At 51.9% G+C, this 16,392-nt stretch overlaps 1 protein-coding gene across 1 annotated transcript; it reads right to left on the reverse strand.

The window, feature by feature from the left end:
* Positions 1 to 702: 702 nt before the first annotated feature.
* Positions 703 to 12,930, reverse strand: PDGFB (platelet derived growth factor subunit B). The gene is made up of 7 exons (XM_029963413.1): positions 12,913 to 12,930; positions 8,528 to 8,693; positions 5,241 to 5,324; positions 4,545 to 4,750; positions 2,686 to 2,827; positions 2,111 to 2,280; positions 703 to 901 (listed from the first exon to the last, which is right to left on the reverse strand). Exons 1-6 carry the CDS (start codon positions 12,928 to 12,930, stop codon positions 2,144 to 2,146), a joined length of 753 nt encoding a protein of 250 aa, XP_029819273.1. The 3' UTR covers positions 703 to 901; positions 2,111 to 2,143.
* Between the last annotated feature and the right edge of the window lie 3,462 nt (positions 12,931 to 16,392).

Raw genomic sequence — 16,392 nt, forward strand, 5'->3', positions numbered from 1 at the left:
GCGCACACATACAGAGCAAATTTAAAAAATAATTTGAGTCCGAGCCTGGAAAGTTGAATTCTCCACAAGCATGTGCAAAGATGGCTCCTCTTGGCAGGGGCCAGGGGCGTGGAGACGATTCTGCCGCCATGTGCTCCTTCCCCACCATCCAAACACCTTCCAGTCAGCACCAGGAGCAGGAGGGGGAAGGGAGGGGGGGAATGCATTTGGCTTCTTTGTTTTGTTTTTGTTTTGTTTCTTCGCTTGTTTGTTCTGTTCCCAGAGATGTTGTATATCTTAATGGTTTTGGTTTTTCTTTTTTAAAATAAAATATACACACGCACATTAAAAATATATATCTGTCCAGGTAGGCTGATAAAAGTCCTTAGTGCATTTTCCATCATTGGTCGCTGCTTGCAATCTGAGACACGCCTGTTTCCAAAATATAGGTCCAGTGCAAGTGTAGATCTCAGCCAGGCCCCCCAGCCTTACCAGAAGCATGAGGAAAAGGGAGAACATTCCCTTTCTGGCCTCTGTCCATGTGGTCTTCTCCTTTCCTTAGAAGAAATTGGACCCACTTTTCTTTTCACATTTTCCATCCTGTCCTCTGTAGCAGGGAAGGCATTGTCCTGTCCTTGTCACAAGTGGCTGTTGGCATTCATGGGTTTATCTGTACTCTGTTCTTTTCTCATATATATATATATAAAGGTCATCTTTGTCCTTTTTTTTGTGTGTGTGTGTGTAAAACTTTAAAATTATGCTAATAAATGAAAGAAAGGAGGCTTTGGTGGGAGAAGGTCCACTGATGGAAAGGGAAGCACCAATTGCCGTCTGAATCAGACGTCGAGGCAGATGGACAAAGAGGAAAAGTTGTCACTCCAACGACCCCATGGGGGCAATACAGCAAATATATTAAATAAACCTGGAAGTGAAACAAAACCAAACACAGCATTAGAATATGTAACCCTTTCCCCCTGCAACTACCCTTCTATTCCCTTTTCTCCTCTGGAAATGTTTGTGTCAAAATGCCAGATTAGAAGGCTGGAAGGACTTTTGACCTTCTCTATTTTTTACCCTGAACAGCTTGAGCCAGAGCTGAGATTTGCATGGGTTTGCATCATTTTCCACCCTGGGAACTTCAGGCTGGCCAGCAGAATCCTGGGGTAACTCGAGCTCTCGTAGTACTAAGCATGGGAATCCCAATCCCAAGGCACTGCCAGGTGCCCCTTGCCCCCGGCTCCTGAAATGCCACAGATGGAAGCCCGCCATCTCCTCTCCCAAGGTAAGGGGAAGTGAATGTGAAGTGAGTGGCCTGGGTTCATTCAAAGGGCTGCAGCAGAGCTGGAACCACTGAGCCATGGGCCAGGGCTCTCTCTGTTAAGCTGTGTCACCTCTCTCTAAATTCAGCTCCTCCTGATCTGTGCCCTGACTACTCATTCTCTCTTTTTTGTACCTTTCTCTCTCATGGGGAACCAGGACTTATTCTCCTTTCCCTTGTACCAGTGAAATTCTTCTGATGATGAGGGAATTACTCCTGTTTACACAAGTCATGGAGAGAAGAATCAGACCCTGGCCTGATGAAGTCCAGATCTCTTGACAGAGATTCCAGTTCTCCTTTTCCCTGGTATGACCTTTCTTATGCACATAGGTTTCCCGCTAGGAGAGTGATGAACTGAAAGTGTTGCTCCTTTTCAGTCTTTCTGCTAACTTGACTAATGAAATAAAAGGAAAAGGGATCCCCAGAGCAACATTAATTCTCTGCTTTCAACGGAGAATCAATAGACAAAGGAGGATGGGAGTTGCTCCACAGAAGAGATGAATTACATGGACCCCGAGGGGATTTAGGTGTAGAGAAGTCAGGCTTGTTTTCTGCCTGTAAGGGAGGCAGGGAAGGAGAGGGCAGGGCCCAAGAGCAAGGATAGCTGGAGCAAGGATGGCCTGATCCTTCCAACTTAAAGGCATAAATAGGATGCACATGCTGGCACCCAACCTAATCCTTCCCCCTCCTTAGACCCAGGTTTGATCCTGCAGTAGCCCCAAGCTGAATAAGTGGCCAGTGCTGTGGGAAAGGTCCAAGATGCCATGTCCCAGGAGGACATCTCTCCCAACTGGAAGAGTAGTTTGCTGTTACCTGCCTTGTGCTCTCTCTCCCCTGCCAGCACTTCTATGCTATGAGGATTTCTTTCAGCACTTTCTTATCGTTGACATGCTTGTACTTCTTATGTTTCCTCTTCTGTGCCGGCGGCCGGCGTACTCGCTGCCTCTGAGAGACAGCGGCTGTGGTGAACGATGGCGACAAGCCTGCCAAAACAGAGGGGAGAGTGTCTGTACGGCGAGGGGCAGCCGGCTCATGTTGAAATATCTTTCTCCACACACTGTCAACAAAGATCTCTGCAACAGGAGGGCCACAAGGCTTCTCTCTGTTCTTCTGTCCCTTGTCCTCTGTTCTGCACAGTCTCTGCCCTCTCCCTTTTCCCACCATGCCCTTCCCCTCACCTCTCACCTTCCCCTCCTTCATTTCCCTCATTTTCAGCCCCTTGCAGGCAGGCAGACATCCTGGGAAAGGTCCCTCGGCTGGTATAAACCAGTGAAGGCCTGTGGGATTCACTGGAGCTAAATAGATTGAAACCAGTGGAGGGCTCTTCCCTCTCTCCTCAGCCTCTCTTCTCATGCCTCCCTCTATTCTACTAATGTCAAGATCCTTACGTCTCTGTTCACGTGGCCCTGGACGGATGTTCCTGGGAGGCGGTCGGAACACGGCCTCACACCGACACTGCACATGGTCCTCCAAAGGCACAACAACTTTTTTGAATTTTGGCTTCCTCTGGACAAATTCGATCTTGTTTACCTGTTTGGAAGAGAGAAGCAAGCAAAAGATTAATACAGCTGCAGCTCCCACTCTGTAAAAATAATCACTGTCAGCGCTCTTCAGTACTGCCTTTCTTCCTAAAGGGTCAGAAGGCAGCGCACGAAGCATGGTTCAAATTTGGGGGTGGTGTGTATGGCAAATAATTCTGAACATACCAGCAGAGCAGACCTAGACTAGACAAGTTTGGATGTCTCTGGTTGGTTTCCCTGTTCCTAACTGTTGCTGCTGCTTAAGCAGGATGACTGGCTGATCACAGACAGAAACATGGAGCATGCAGAACTGGCTAGCCTGTTTCTGACAGATGTGATGGTGGAGACCTGGGGGCAACCAGAACTAATTCCCGCAGCGAATTACAGGAAGGGCAAAAGGAGAAAAACTCAGACCCAATGCAAGCTAACATAGCTTCACCAGCTCTGCTGAGGCCTGTCTGAATTTGTCTCAAGCTCTTTAATAACTCGCAGGGCTGAAGCCCTCAGCTCTATGTTTTATGGGAAAGGCGGTGCTCTGGAAATTCCCTCGGACTCTCCACCAGTGCTGACTCAGAAGGAAGACACATTGCTCCACATCCCACCACAGGGCACAAGCCTTCTAGAGGGTCCTCCCACTCCAGCAGCAGCCAGGTCTGACCCTACTCAGCTTATCTAACAAGACTGCAGTCCCTGAAGTGCTCCGCAAGCTATAAATACTCACTGTGCTGTGTGTCTGGGATGGAATTCCTCTAAACCCACTGCCCCCAGCAGCATCCCTCAGCCAGTGCTGAAGCAGCCAGGCTGTTTATCTTTCCTTGAAAGCCCACTCCACACACTTCAGACCACACGCTGCTCACTAGACAAACACTTCCAGCCAAACAATAGAGAGACCTCTGTCCTCAAAGAAACCATTTCCAGGTCACTTTTTCAGGCTGGCTTTTGACCTCTCGCTTGTTTTTTTCCAGAAAAACAACTCCTGCTCCCCCCTATTTTTCCCCTCATTCAGCCTGGCTTTTCTGAGAAAGGAATTTCCTGATGAAAAAGGCTGTGTGAATACAATCTCTCCCAGCCAACCTCTGCTGCCTGCCCGGGGGAGTCTCTTGCAGCTCAGGCAGAGGATTAGTATGGGATGAACATTATTTTTAAACAAGTTGTCTGGGAGGAAGCTGTGAGGAGATCACTGGTAGCTGTGAGGGGAGGATCAGAGCAAGAGGTTAGCTATCAGGTGTCTGCTGGCTGCTGTAGCAGGTCAGGAGGTAACTGTTGGCTGAGAGGGAGAAGCTGCTTCAGTGCATCTTGGAAAGAAGCTGCAGCAGCAATGGGGGCAAGGAGACTGACACTGCAAGCCTTCCTCTCTTTACATCAAAAACAGTTCCTGTGAGGAAAGCACCCTGTTTCTTCTGCTCTAACACAGCAGACAAGGCTGCCTTGAGCCACAGAAAGGCCCATGGCATGGAGCTGCAGCTGGGGATGGTGCCCTGTAGCTCTGCATGGTGACAGTCCCCAGCTGCTGGACAGCACCAGCCCTCCCAGCAGCTGGCATGGACGTGACCTGTGCCAGTGTCTGCAGTGCTGCGTGGCCAATGCAGAGGTTGTGACAACAGAGGGGGTGCAAGGCAGGCAGCTGTGTGAGCCTTGCATCTGAGATGCGCTGTGGGCTTGGTTTTGGGGCTTTGGGGTGGCAGTGGGCGGCAGGAGGAGGGAGCAGTGGGAGGCATCTCCCTTACCTGGACGTGCCGGACACGGATCTGTGTGGGGCGACACTGCACATTGCGGTTGTTGCAGCACCCGGAGCAGCGCTGCACCTCCACACAGGGTGGCCACACCACAAAGTTGGCGTTGGTGCTGTCCACCATGTTGCGGGAGATTTCAAAGACCACCTCCCGCGTCTTGCACTCCGCAAGGACAGCTGTCTCTGCTGCTGCCAGAGCGTCTGTGGAGGGCCAAGAGAAGAATGGGGGATGAAATGGGCTTTGCAGCTGTTACCATCCCACTGCAGCCACCTCTACTGGAAGAGAAAGACCCCGCATGGCTCTCACACACACACATGTTCTTTCTCCTTCTCCCACCCCTCCAGCTCCCTCCCTGTACAGAGCCATGCCCGGTGGAGGAGGCCCCAGTAGAATAATTCTCACTGCAGCAGCACAGTCCTAGGCAGGACATGACACTTCTTTAGAGCCAATCAGTACCGGCAGGATTTAAAGCAGAGCAGCTTGCAGAGCTCCAGACTCCCTCTCCTGCCCTCCCAGGGTGTAACACCCAGCTCCTACTCAAGGCCCAGACCCTCATTCTCATCTGTGTACACACACACGCTCACTACAACCTCTACCCCTACATCTGTATCTCAGACAGGCATCTGCACCCACCCATGGCTGCTAAGGTAAGTGCCCCAACAACCACAAGGTGCAAGACCCCCAACTCACCCAGGCTTCGTCGCTCTCGAGACAGGGCCACAGGGTTTTCACCAGGCTGAGTTGCATTCAGGGTCAGGCTCGAGCTATCCTCCTCTGCAAAGGGAAAGACATGACCTTATAGTACCAGGTACACGCAGGAGAAGACAGCAGGCACTTGTGCTCAGATCATTAGGCAAAGTGCAGGGACATGGCATAAGCCACAGCCCCAGAATGTCACACTAGGTGTAAACCCACCAGCAAGGTCACAGCTGTGCTGGAGCACACTCTAGGTTTGCCCTTGGCTCAGACTGCGCAGCTCAAAGCAACAAGCCTATCATGAAAGAGGTGTCCCACTCAGGTCAGGGGGAGGAAAACTCCAGCTCAAGAATGATAAGGCCCATGCCAGGGCTTTTTGATATCGGAGAGGAGTAGCAGAGGGATTCAGATCAGCCAGCTGAGACCAAGATACAGCAAGGAGGATCAAAGACCAAATGAGACCAGCAGAACATTTGGTATACAACACTGAGGTGCCTTGCTGGGGTGGCTTGGGACTGGGAGAGCTGGGAGATGAGAGGGTAGGTGAAGGAGGTGATGTGTGGGAGGTGGGGTGCTTGCATTCTCCCTCCCACCACACCTTATTTACTCTAGGTTAGAGCAGTTTTATGACAGAATAACAGAAAAATAGAATTAAAATTACTTTTCCTCTATACTACTCTTAGGTAAGTGGCAGGATCTGGAGGTGGTTCAGTCAGCGATGGGAGAGGAAGACTGATAGCATTCAGGCCAGCCCTGAGCGGTTCCCTCCCACCCCACTGCCTTTTCCCATAGGAAGTGCTGAATAGAGAAATGCCCATAATCCCCATGGAGCACTCCAACACGCAGCCACTCCTGAGCTCTGGACAATGGCTGCACTCGAAGATAGCTCCCACCCAGCCACAGCTCTTTCCTTCTCTGACCTGCTTTAGCAGCTGAAGGAAACTGAATGGACGTCAGCATCAAGGGAGCAATTTTCTTAAAGGGAATTTGGGGCCAGTGGAAGATCTCTGTTTATCAGATGCGTGGTGGAGCGGACTTCCCTTACCCATCATGTCCCATTCCTCTTCCTCAGCTCTACCGTAGTGCAGCCCTCTTATAAGGGGGAGCAGAGACTTTGCTCTCTGCTCAGCTCTGAAGCAGCTGCTGAAGGATTTGGGATAGGTGCACAGATGCGGGAATCGTATATGCCTGAGCAGTCAACATCTACACACGAGGTGGAGAGACAGACAGACAGACATCCTTTAAAGTAGCTGGAGAGGTGTGATCAATTCTAGGTGCCATTTGTCTCTCCCTGAGGCAGATGCCCAAAAGGAGAACTGGTTGATCATGCTGAAGAAGGGCCTGTAGTTCTTTTGGGACTGGAGAAGATGCCTGGATGACTGGCTTAGATGACACACCTGTTTTGCAGGCAGCCACAGTTAAGGGAGATGACTCCCACTCTACACACCTCTGTTGTTGGGTCTACAGTAGTGTCTCAGGTCAGGAGAGCACTATCTCAGCTCATCTGCCTCCTGGAGCTGCCTCATTCTGGCTCCTTGTGCAGCTGGTAGAGAGAAGCAGCTGTGGCACATACAGGGTGCACGGACAGCACGGGGAATAGCTCCAGACACTTTGGTATTATTTTGCTAACATACTAATTAGCAAATACTCTAATTCCACACAGGGCAAGCAAATGTCAATGCCCCGGTCAGTGTCTAGGAGCAGATGAGAGCCACGGGGTGCAACAAAGAAACTGCTTCACAGCACCACTTTCTGTTTCCTCACCAGCCTTTCCCATCTGAGACCTGAAGTGAAACCAGTGACTCAAAGCTCCCCAGACTTCTCCCATACCTCTGGGCATCTCAAGACAATGAGAGAAGCCCATTTTATTTCTTAGCCGTGAGAGTGGTTAGTAACTGTGATAGAGATGTACCTGTTCCTTAGACACCAGGCCATGACAGACCGCACACATCTTCTCAGCCACTCCTTCCCCACCTGTCCATCCTGTGCCACCTGGCACTTTATCAAGTGGGGGGGGTGGGCTGCCCTTTGACCACAGGTTGAGTTGATGAGAGGACAGAAATGGAAGAGGAAAATAGCAACAACTGTTGACTGGAAAGGAATCTCCTATTGAAACCATGTCCCTCCCTCCTCCAGGTTGTCCTTCTACACCCCAGGGCAGCACTGAAGACAGTTGGGGTGGGGGGGACCAGCCTGGGACAATCCAGCACAGCTAATTTTGGAAGTTGCCCCATTGTGTGGCTCGTGGACAAGGAGGAGGGAACTGGTGAGGGCAGGGAGTGGCCCTGGCAGTGGTGGGGAGCCTCGTCGCCTCTTTCTAAGACAAACAATAGCTGAACACAGCTGGTGCCCTCCCCCTCGCTTTCCCCCCCTGCCCCTCCAGGGCCGTTTTGAAAGGCAGCGGGAATGCTTTTGAGACTGCGCCAGTGGTTGGACTGGCATAGGAAACAAAAGCAGGAAATTCTGTTCCCCCGTAGATAGTGTCTCGGCAAGGATTACAAAGCTCCAAACAGACAAAACACGAGAGAGAAGGCGAGCTGGGGGGGCTGGGGGACGACGGGCGGGAGCAGGGTTAGAATAGAAAGGAATTTGCTCTGAAGAGACCGTTTATAAATAAATTCCTGGGCCAGCCCAGCCGCCGTGGCGCGTGCTCCAGTTCCCACACGTGCCAACCCCTCCACACTTCGCTGCTCCTGCTGCTCACTGCACTCAGCCCTGGCCAAGTGACCCTAAGGCACTGCAGCCCCCGGAGCCCTTATCTACGGGCAGAAGGTGAAGCGACGGTACCCTGACTTAGCCCCTGTCCCGCATCTCAACCCTGGACACGTGCTCTGCAGCCCTTATCCTAAGAGCCTGTGGGAGCCCATGGGGTTTTGTGGATGCTAAACCTGAAAACCCACTCAGCCCTTCCCTCTTCTGTCACCCTATTCCCACCTCCCATTTTGCCACCTCCTAACCTGATCCTTGTTCACTTTAAGCCCTCCTGCCTGGGTGAAAAGTGCTGACCTCAGTTTCTTTGACTCACCTTGCCCATCTCCTATTATTTTTGTAAGCCAGTGACCCTTGTTAGACCAGTTAGTAGGAGATCTAGAAAGGCATCTAGTTGCCTTTAACTCCCACAAGTTTCAAGGGGACTAGGTGTGTAAATAGCCAGGTCTTGGCTCCTAAATGGTTCCTATATTTACAGTGAGGTCTGTTGATAGTGTACCTGCTGGAAAATGGAATATCCCTGCCCAACCCTCCAAAGAAAAAATAGAGGAGTGTTTGGTGAAGAGATTTACCTACGGAGTCTATCCGCAGGGCACGCTGGAGGTCACTGATGGAACGCACTGAGCCGCCACCCAAAATCTCATAAATGTCTTCGGGTATAGGGTCCCCCTGACAGATGAAAAAAAAAAGAAAAGAAAGGGAGAAACAAGCATTAGAGAAGTGATCTGCAAATACTGACTATGTCATGGAGTGGGATGGGGGGAATCAAGCACGGAGGAGACACAACAGAACCAGCAAAATGCAAAGACATGCATTGTCTTGCGTTGGCTTTTAAACCTTGAGGGCTTTATGCCTCATGAAGGCACAAGCCTGAAACCTAAGCAAAAGCAAGAGAGTCCCTCTTACTGTCTCTCACAAAGCTGTCTGGAGACTGAAAAAGCCAAAAAGTACCCAGGCTGTGCACCAGAGCCCTGAACACTATGCAAGCAGCCAACAAGGCTTCCTTCTCCGGTGCTGTATGAGTTCTCCAGGTGGCTTCTCATTCCTGCTGCCTGCAGTAAAGGCGTTTTAACAGACTTCCCTTATGCTATCAGATAAAACCTTCCCAATATTTCCCTCTGTTATGAAACTCCCTCACGGGCTTTGTCAGTTATCGTGTGTATGTGCGTGTGCGTGCGCGTGTTTTCAAACCACAGAGGCCCAATAATATACATCATTTGCATACTCTTTTTTAAAGAAAAAAAAAGGTGAGGGGTGGAGAGGAAGATTGACCTTCACAGCTGAGGCTGCTCTGGTATGAGCTCGCAGTGAAACCACAAAGGCTACAGGGAAGTGGTGGGCTGAGGAGCTGATTTGGAGCAAAAAAACATATGGGAGTTTGGATGTCCCTGCATACCAGCACCAAAAAACCCTAAATTAGCAGGTTTAGCAACATCAGACAATGGGCCAAATTCAGAGTTTGTGCAGGCAGGTGCAATGCCATCAGCATCTTGGGAATTTTACTCTGAGTGGGCCCCAGTGACAGCACTTAATAAGACTACAAAGGAGCGGTGTGGGAAAGCAAGTGCTGATTAAAACATACTTCCGAAAGACTAGAAAAAGAGATGGAGGAAAGTACTGGCCAAAGTGTTTGCTTTGCTCCCAGCTCTCTTCATTCAGGGCTACTCAAGCGGAAAAGCTGCTCTTTCAGCTGGGTGCTGGATGGTATCTGAGCCACAGCCCTACATATGCCTCTGTAACTGAGAGGAGAACTTGGCTCGTGTGCTTGTGAAACACAGAGATTTTCTTGTGGGTTTTTATGGTGGCATGTGTGTGGTCCTCTAGCGTGCAGCCATTCTCTCCCTGCCTGTGTTCAGTGCAGAACATTTCCCTTCCGATCGGAGTTGAGAAAAACCACCAGGCAGGTGGCTAAACGTTGGCTTTAAAGCTTGAGGACTTTTGCATGGCTGACTGAGCCTGGCACTCTCTCACATGTGCCTGTCCCTTGGACACCCGCTGTTCACTTCTATAGCAGGGCAACAGGAGTGGTCCCTCCTCAGCCCTGCCAGACCACCCTCTAATACTATAGCTTAAACTAGGACATGGTGGCGTGAAGGCTGCTGCAGCCCAAGTCATGGGGCAGAAACCTCATGGGAGAGCTGCAGAGCAGACAACACTAGTGTCCTAAACCTCCGCAGCCAGATCCCCCAGAGAGCTTGAGTCAGATCGAGCCTTCCTGCCCCGGTCCATTCCTGTCACTGTCACATCTCACCACAGATCTGGCTGTCTGCCTGCAGCAAAAAGCAGATTTTACATCCCCAGGCATTACTTCTTCAGTCTCTGAGGGAGAGGGAAGCAGCATCAGTGATGAATGCGCAGCAAGAGAGAGACTTGTATAATTCAGGGATCACTGAATAGCTGTGAAATGAAGATGCCTTCTGACAAGTCCTGCTGCGTGAGGGAGAGGGGGACCAACAGCCCAGTGCCGGAGAGGTCCTGCAGCACTTCCCTGCCTTGTGCCACACACATTTACTGGAAAAGGGATCATTTGCAATTCCCAGTACTTGCAGTCAGAGCTCAGCGCTGGGTAGTGAAATTGCAGGCTTTTAATGTTTGCACCTGTCAGCTAAATGCATTTGTGTACGAATGCTGCTCTGCACGGATGCCCCTGGTCCTTCCTGACACTTAATACGTGTAGGAAATGGAACTTTATTTTAAACTCTGGCATTCACTGGGGGAGAGCGTGGGCAGGTGTTACAAGACTCGGGGACTTTGGAAGCGAGCTGGGAGGTGTCACCTTGTTATCTGAGCAGGGGAAACAGATACGAATCAGGGATTGCAAATGCAGGCCCTCAGGATTTCTGGGGACTGCCTGTAGGAATAAGCTCTACTCCCTGCTCACAGCAGCAGTTTTAGATGCCAATTTTTTCTTGATGCAGATACTACCAGCATGGCTATGGTGTAACACCAGCCCACATGGCTCATAATCCTGTCCTCCTCCCCCATTTTTGTAAAGCAACTCTGCTAGTGACAACTGCAAGCCTGTGAAGCTCCTTCCTTTATCCCTGTAGTAAAAACCAAGTCCAAATCTGGCCTAAGAACAGCTACACAACCTGAGCTGCCATGCCTTGTCCTTGCTCCCTTTGGGGTCTGTCCCTGGGAACAGCCATGCCTCTGGTTCCCAGCCCTGTGCCTGAGAGGCTCTGAGATCGGGGCACTGCACACACCCAGGCTTGGGGCACTTGTGGGGATGGGACACAGGGAAGCAGAAGTCCATCAGCCATGTCCACCTGATCTCATGGGGTCAGAAGATGGAGGAGCATAGCAAGAGGTGGGATCCCCAACAGACTAGCCCAAGCAGCTGGTGCTTTTCCTGCTTAGCAGCTCCTCTGGAGTTATTTGTCTAACACAGGTTAACAGTCTCCCTTTTTAACTGTGCGGCAGATCAAAGAAGACTTTTGTCTCAATGGACTCTTGGCTGGCTGTCAAGTGCCCCAAGGCCTGGCCTCATATTCCTGCGAGGCCCTGAACTCTTAGAAGAAAGTAAGTTTGTTCTTCCCTCCCTCCCTCTGCCCCCCAGTTCCTGACTCTTCCCTGAGCTGCAGGGGCACCCCCCAGTCTACCAATCCCTTGGCAGGGACGTCCACTCCCCTTCTTGAGCTGGGTGCTGGTGCTTGAAGGGCAAGCACCACAGCACACCTGACAGAAGCCAGCAGAGCACCTGGGCAGGGGCTCTGCCTGCCTTCAGCTGCCCTGTGCTGTGGCTGTGATGCTGGGGTCTCTTGGTAGCTTTGCCTCTCTCCTTCCAGACATCCAGCAGCGCTGTTTGGCCACTGCAAACCGACATAGATGCAGCAACACCCTGCAAACAAGACATTCCCCTGTCCCTTCTCCCCACACATGCAATCCCCCAAAACCTGCCTCCTCCCTAACCCCACCACCTCTTGCCTCTGGAGTTTTCTGCCAACATATGCTTTTGAGAACCAGGGATGTTTGAAAGGTCCCTTTGCCATCACCTGCTGCCAAGGTGGTGCAGGAAATATGCAGGACTGTGCTCCAGTCCTCCCTTGGGCAAGGGTTTCAGAGCCTTGCCTGAAAGTGAGTCTCTTGGTAGCACAGCAGGTACGGAGGAGGAGGGAGCAAAGATTGTGCAACCAGCAGGGAAGGCAGACCCTCAGAGCTCAAAGAAACAAGGCAAGGATACTCCCAAGGTGATGACTCCTTCAGTTCCCTTTTCTGTGCTAGTGTGTGTACACACACCCATGTGTGACTGCACACAGAAGGACAGAAGGGTAGCAGCAGTACCAATTTGGGAATGGCAGGGAAGCATCCAGCTATCCGCTCCTCTGCCCTGGAGAGGAGAACTTTCTGAGCACCTCCACACTGACCATGGCAAGGAATCTTGGCAGCAGAGTCTCGAATGATCAGCTAGGCAAAAAACCCCAAACAAACAGCATTTTTTAATTCCCTCTGAAGCTGACGTGAGGACCCTGAGGGGAGACTCCACCGCATTCCCTAGCAGAGAGCAAGACCAGCAGCACCTGCCACCAGCCCTCCCCTGGCACAGGTCTTCCACCCTTCCAGCTTCATTCTGGGCTACAAGGGGACTCCAACATCTGCCTGCCAGAGGACCCCACAGCAGGCACAACCCTCATCACATCAGCCCCTTCCACGTGGGATGGAGGGTTATGTTTTCTCTCCTTAAAATAATCAAACAATGTTTGATCTAGCCCACGTTCCTAAAATACAGCCAGACCTACCCACCCTTTTCCCATTTCAAGGGGGACTCCGCTGCTCCTCCACACTTCCCCCACACATCCCCTGCACGGGCTGGAGGCATTTCCACCCCCAGGGCTGGTTGTGTACCGGCAGCACTGCAAACAGCTCAGGAGCCCTGTCATTCTCTCCTGCTGCTTCACATCAGCTGATGGTGAGAGGGAGGCAGGGACGACTCGCCTGGCTCCTTCCACGAGCTCACCCCAGACATGTCATCCATCCCAGCTTCCACTGCTTTGTCCTTGTCACTGCCTCATTCTAGGAAGACTATAGAAGAACGCTGGAGCCTGGCAGCAGGAAGATGCAATGGGGACCTGGGCCGAGGTTATAAGCAAGCGCCCAGCCGCACCTCATTCCTTGGGAATTCCAGAAAGCCTGCCAGTGGGGCTTCACCCCAGCACAACCAAGATGGGCTCAGCCCATCTCTGTAAATGTTGCAAGGCAACTGTTATAGCCCGCAGGGCAAATGCAAATAGGCTTAGCATCCTTGCTTCCCAACTGGCAAATACCTTCCCGCTGAGGCTTGTACTCCCTCTGGCTGGAAGAGCTCCAGGGCCCTCCAGCTCCAGGTGGGTGTGATCACAGAGGGAGAGGGACTCAGGAGGCTCCGTCTCCTCCTTCAGGCCTCTACTGATCTGAGGAGCTACTGCTTCTCATGCACTTTCTCTGACAGGGCTGGGAAGAAGTGCAAGCTCCATTCAGAGGACAATTATGGTTCAGCAGTCTGGTAGGAGCTCTGCTGTGTGTGCTTGGTGCAGAGGGTGCAACACACTGCCCTCAAAGTAGATGTGGGGACTGGCTGAAGGCAGAAGCATCTACCCGAGCAGAAATGTTCTTGGTTCTCTGGTCATACAATGACAAATATCACAATTCCTCCTATGAAACCTAGGGCCAGAATTCCCAAACTTTAACCCTACTAGTCTATCATAGAGCTGTGCAGTATTTCAGTGTGATTACAGCACTGATCAACAGCCCCCTGGGATCAGGCACTTCCACCTTCACCCTTCCCCAGCACCAACCATAACTGATGTTTCATGCTGCATGGGAGGAAGAGATCTGAGCCATCCGCAGAGGAAATACCATCCTCTGCCCAAAACAAACATAACCACTGGGCAGCCCACAGCTTTAACTGCTTCCTTTTGTGGCTTGGGCAAGGGCAAAATGGGCCCATAGGGAGGTGACGTGATGCTTCGCACCCAACCTCTTCCTTGACACCCCACAAGGGGTGCACCCACTCCCCTGCCCAAAAATGAGGAAGAAAAAGAGAGAAATTATGCAAAGGGAGGAAAGTTTTGGTGGAAGGATGTGTCCTGCCCCTGACAACCAAGTTGCAGATCCAACCCACAGTTTTGCCATGAGCTGAAGTGGGAACCTAGCACTGTGTAGGAATGTTAGGGGCTTTCTGGTCCCCTCAATCTGCACACCATCAGATGAAACATGGCGACAGAGGCTAAGGATTTGGGGGTTTAGGGCTCCTTTTCCTCAGCCATGGCTTGGGATGAGGCTTCAGAGAAACTGAAGAGGGCTGGAATGTTTGTTCAAATCCACCACCTGGCCCCCACCCTCCGCCCAGCTTCCTTCTGAGCAGAGCATTCAGGATTGCAGGACAAGATCCTTGTGTGTCTGTGGAAGCACAGCAGACACTCCCCTCCTGCCTCTTCCCATCACCCTAGCTGTAGGCACGCCTTGCTGTACAACCGTGCCACTCCGTGTTGGTGCCTCTACCCACGCTGGCCTCTTCCTTGCCCCTTCCAAACCCCCATGCCCTTTCTCCACTAGCCCCTTGGCAATGCCAGGGTGGGTTTCACACTGTGTGTTATTCCAGGGGTGCCAAATGGGCCTCGGTCCCTGCTGCACGCACGCTACAGCGATGCCAAAATCGCTGGACGGGGTGAGAGGCTCGATGGAGCCGGCACCTGCCCCGGGGTGACAGCCCTGGGCGAGGCAGGGCGGGAAGCTGCGGGGTCCCTGCGGCTCCCCAGCAACATTCTTTCTCACATATTAACCATAGGGCGCTTCAGCCTGGTATGCCCCTCGTCCCTACAGACACGGGGGTGAATGTATTCCCAGGCGAAGCGCCCCCGGCGGCCCCGTCCCGAGGGTAGCGCCCGCTCCAGAAGGGTGCCCGCTTTCCAGAAGGGTGCCGCTTTCCAGCGGTCGCTGCCCGCCATTGGCGCACGGCCGCCAGTCCCTCCCTCGGAGAGGGGCCGGGAATCGCCCGCTCTGCCCGGGCCCCTCGCCCCCTTCCGCGCCCTCCGCTCCCGCCCGGCCACCCCGGGCTTCCCCCGCCGCCACCTGCGGGGCGGAGCGCCGCCGCGCTGGCTTCTTCCCCGCATCCCGGGGCTGGCAGCATCGGCGCACCGCCCGCTGCCAGCGGCGGAAAACTCACCTCCATGCGCGCCAGGGGCAGGGAGGGATGGAAACGACGAGACCACGCCGAATTCACTCCGACTCCAGGCCCCGCCGACTGCGCGGCACATTGACGGCGAGCCCGGCAGAGGAAGCGCTTCCCGCAGACAGCCGCGGCCGCCGGCCTCAGGCATCGAGGGCGCCGCGGCGTTCCATGTCCCTCCAGCCGGGCTGCGGTGGCGAGATTCGGTCAGGAGCCCTTGGAAGGCGACGGTGGAGGTGGTCGTAGTGGGGTGGTGGTGAGGGGAGAGAGAAGTAATTCTCGATGACTTGCCTGCCTCTGCGCTATCTCATAAGCCCGGTGGGAAAAAAATGCAGTCCCTCGGAATTACACACATCCAGAGTCTACGTCCCCCTCGCTGCAAGGGATGCTTCAGTGGTGCCTTTGGCTAGGTGGTCCACATGCTATTCTTCCTCTTGGTTTTCTTCCTTTTTTTAAAAAAAAAATATATATATATGTAAAAGCTTTTACATGCAGGTAACAATGTCTCAATGTTCTTAGAAAAAGATGGTAATAACAGAATAATAACTAAAAAAAAAAAACAAAAACAAAACCAAAAAACTTTTCCAAAGTTTGGTGTGAAATCCAAAAAATGAAATCTTCCTTAAGGTGTCCTTTTCTTAAAATGCTCCTTTCCTTCCTTTTGTCCTCTTGCTTTTTAGCAAAAAGTTGCTAGTGTACATTGAATTTTTTCGCCTTACGTTAGATTCTGGCTCGGGTGCCGTCTCGTTCCAAGTGTTGGCAGTTTGCTTGGACAGGAGGTTTACTTTGGGTTTGGAGACAGGTGAGAGCAAATGTTTTCACTCTGGGTTGCGTGCGTGCATGTGTGTGTGTGCGCGTGCACTGAGCCTTGACAAGTCTCAGAGCAGAGCTGCTGCTGCTGCCTCCTGTACTCTGTTGCAACAAAAAAGGAAAACCAAAAAAATGCAGAAAAGGCAAAATTGCAGGAGAGGTGAGTGAGCCGATGGGGCTTTATTTTAGTCTGCGAGCTGCAAGAGAGACTAAACTGGCACTCAGGGCTGCTCCTTTTATGAAGGAGAGGAGATGGGTGGAGCATAACTTGCCACCCTCCTCTTGGCTGGGTATCAAGTGAAAAATCTAGTGAGGGAGTAGCAGTCCATTGCTGACAAAATAAAAAGTGTGTTAATTTAAATGATAAATTAATTAAAAATGACTAATGCTGCAGTAACCTGTATAATGTGGCTTTAATATCGCGTGAGGAATGGGGACAGAAATTCCTGCCTCCTCGGCAAGAGATAAGAAGAGAGGAGT

Source organism: Manacus vitellinus, unplaced genomic scaffold (genome assembly GCF_001715985.3).
Source record: "Manacus vitellinus isolate BGI_N305 unplaced genomic scaffold, ASM171598v3 scaffold_5_pilon, whole genome shotgun sequence".
In the NCBI taxonomy this organism is placed as follows: Eukaryota; Metazoa; Chordata; class Aves; order Passeriformes; family Pipridae; genus Manacus; species Manacus vitellinus.

Excerpts from the sequence above, each read along its gene's own strand:
- PDGFB (XM_029963413.1), bottom strand. Across the intron at positions 5,325-8,527 it reads CCTGCGGATAGACTCCGTAG|AGGAGGATAGCTCGAGCCTG; the intron begins GTAAATCTCTTC and ends TTCCCTTTGCAG. Across the intron at positions 4,751-5,240 it reads TCGAGAGCGACGAAGCCTGG|ACGCTCTGGCAGCAGCAGAG; the intron begins GTGAGTTGGGGG and ends GGCCCTCCACAG.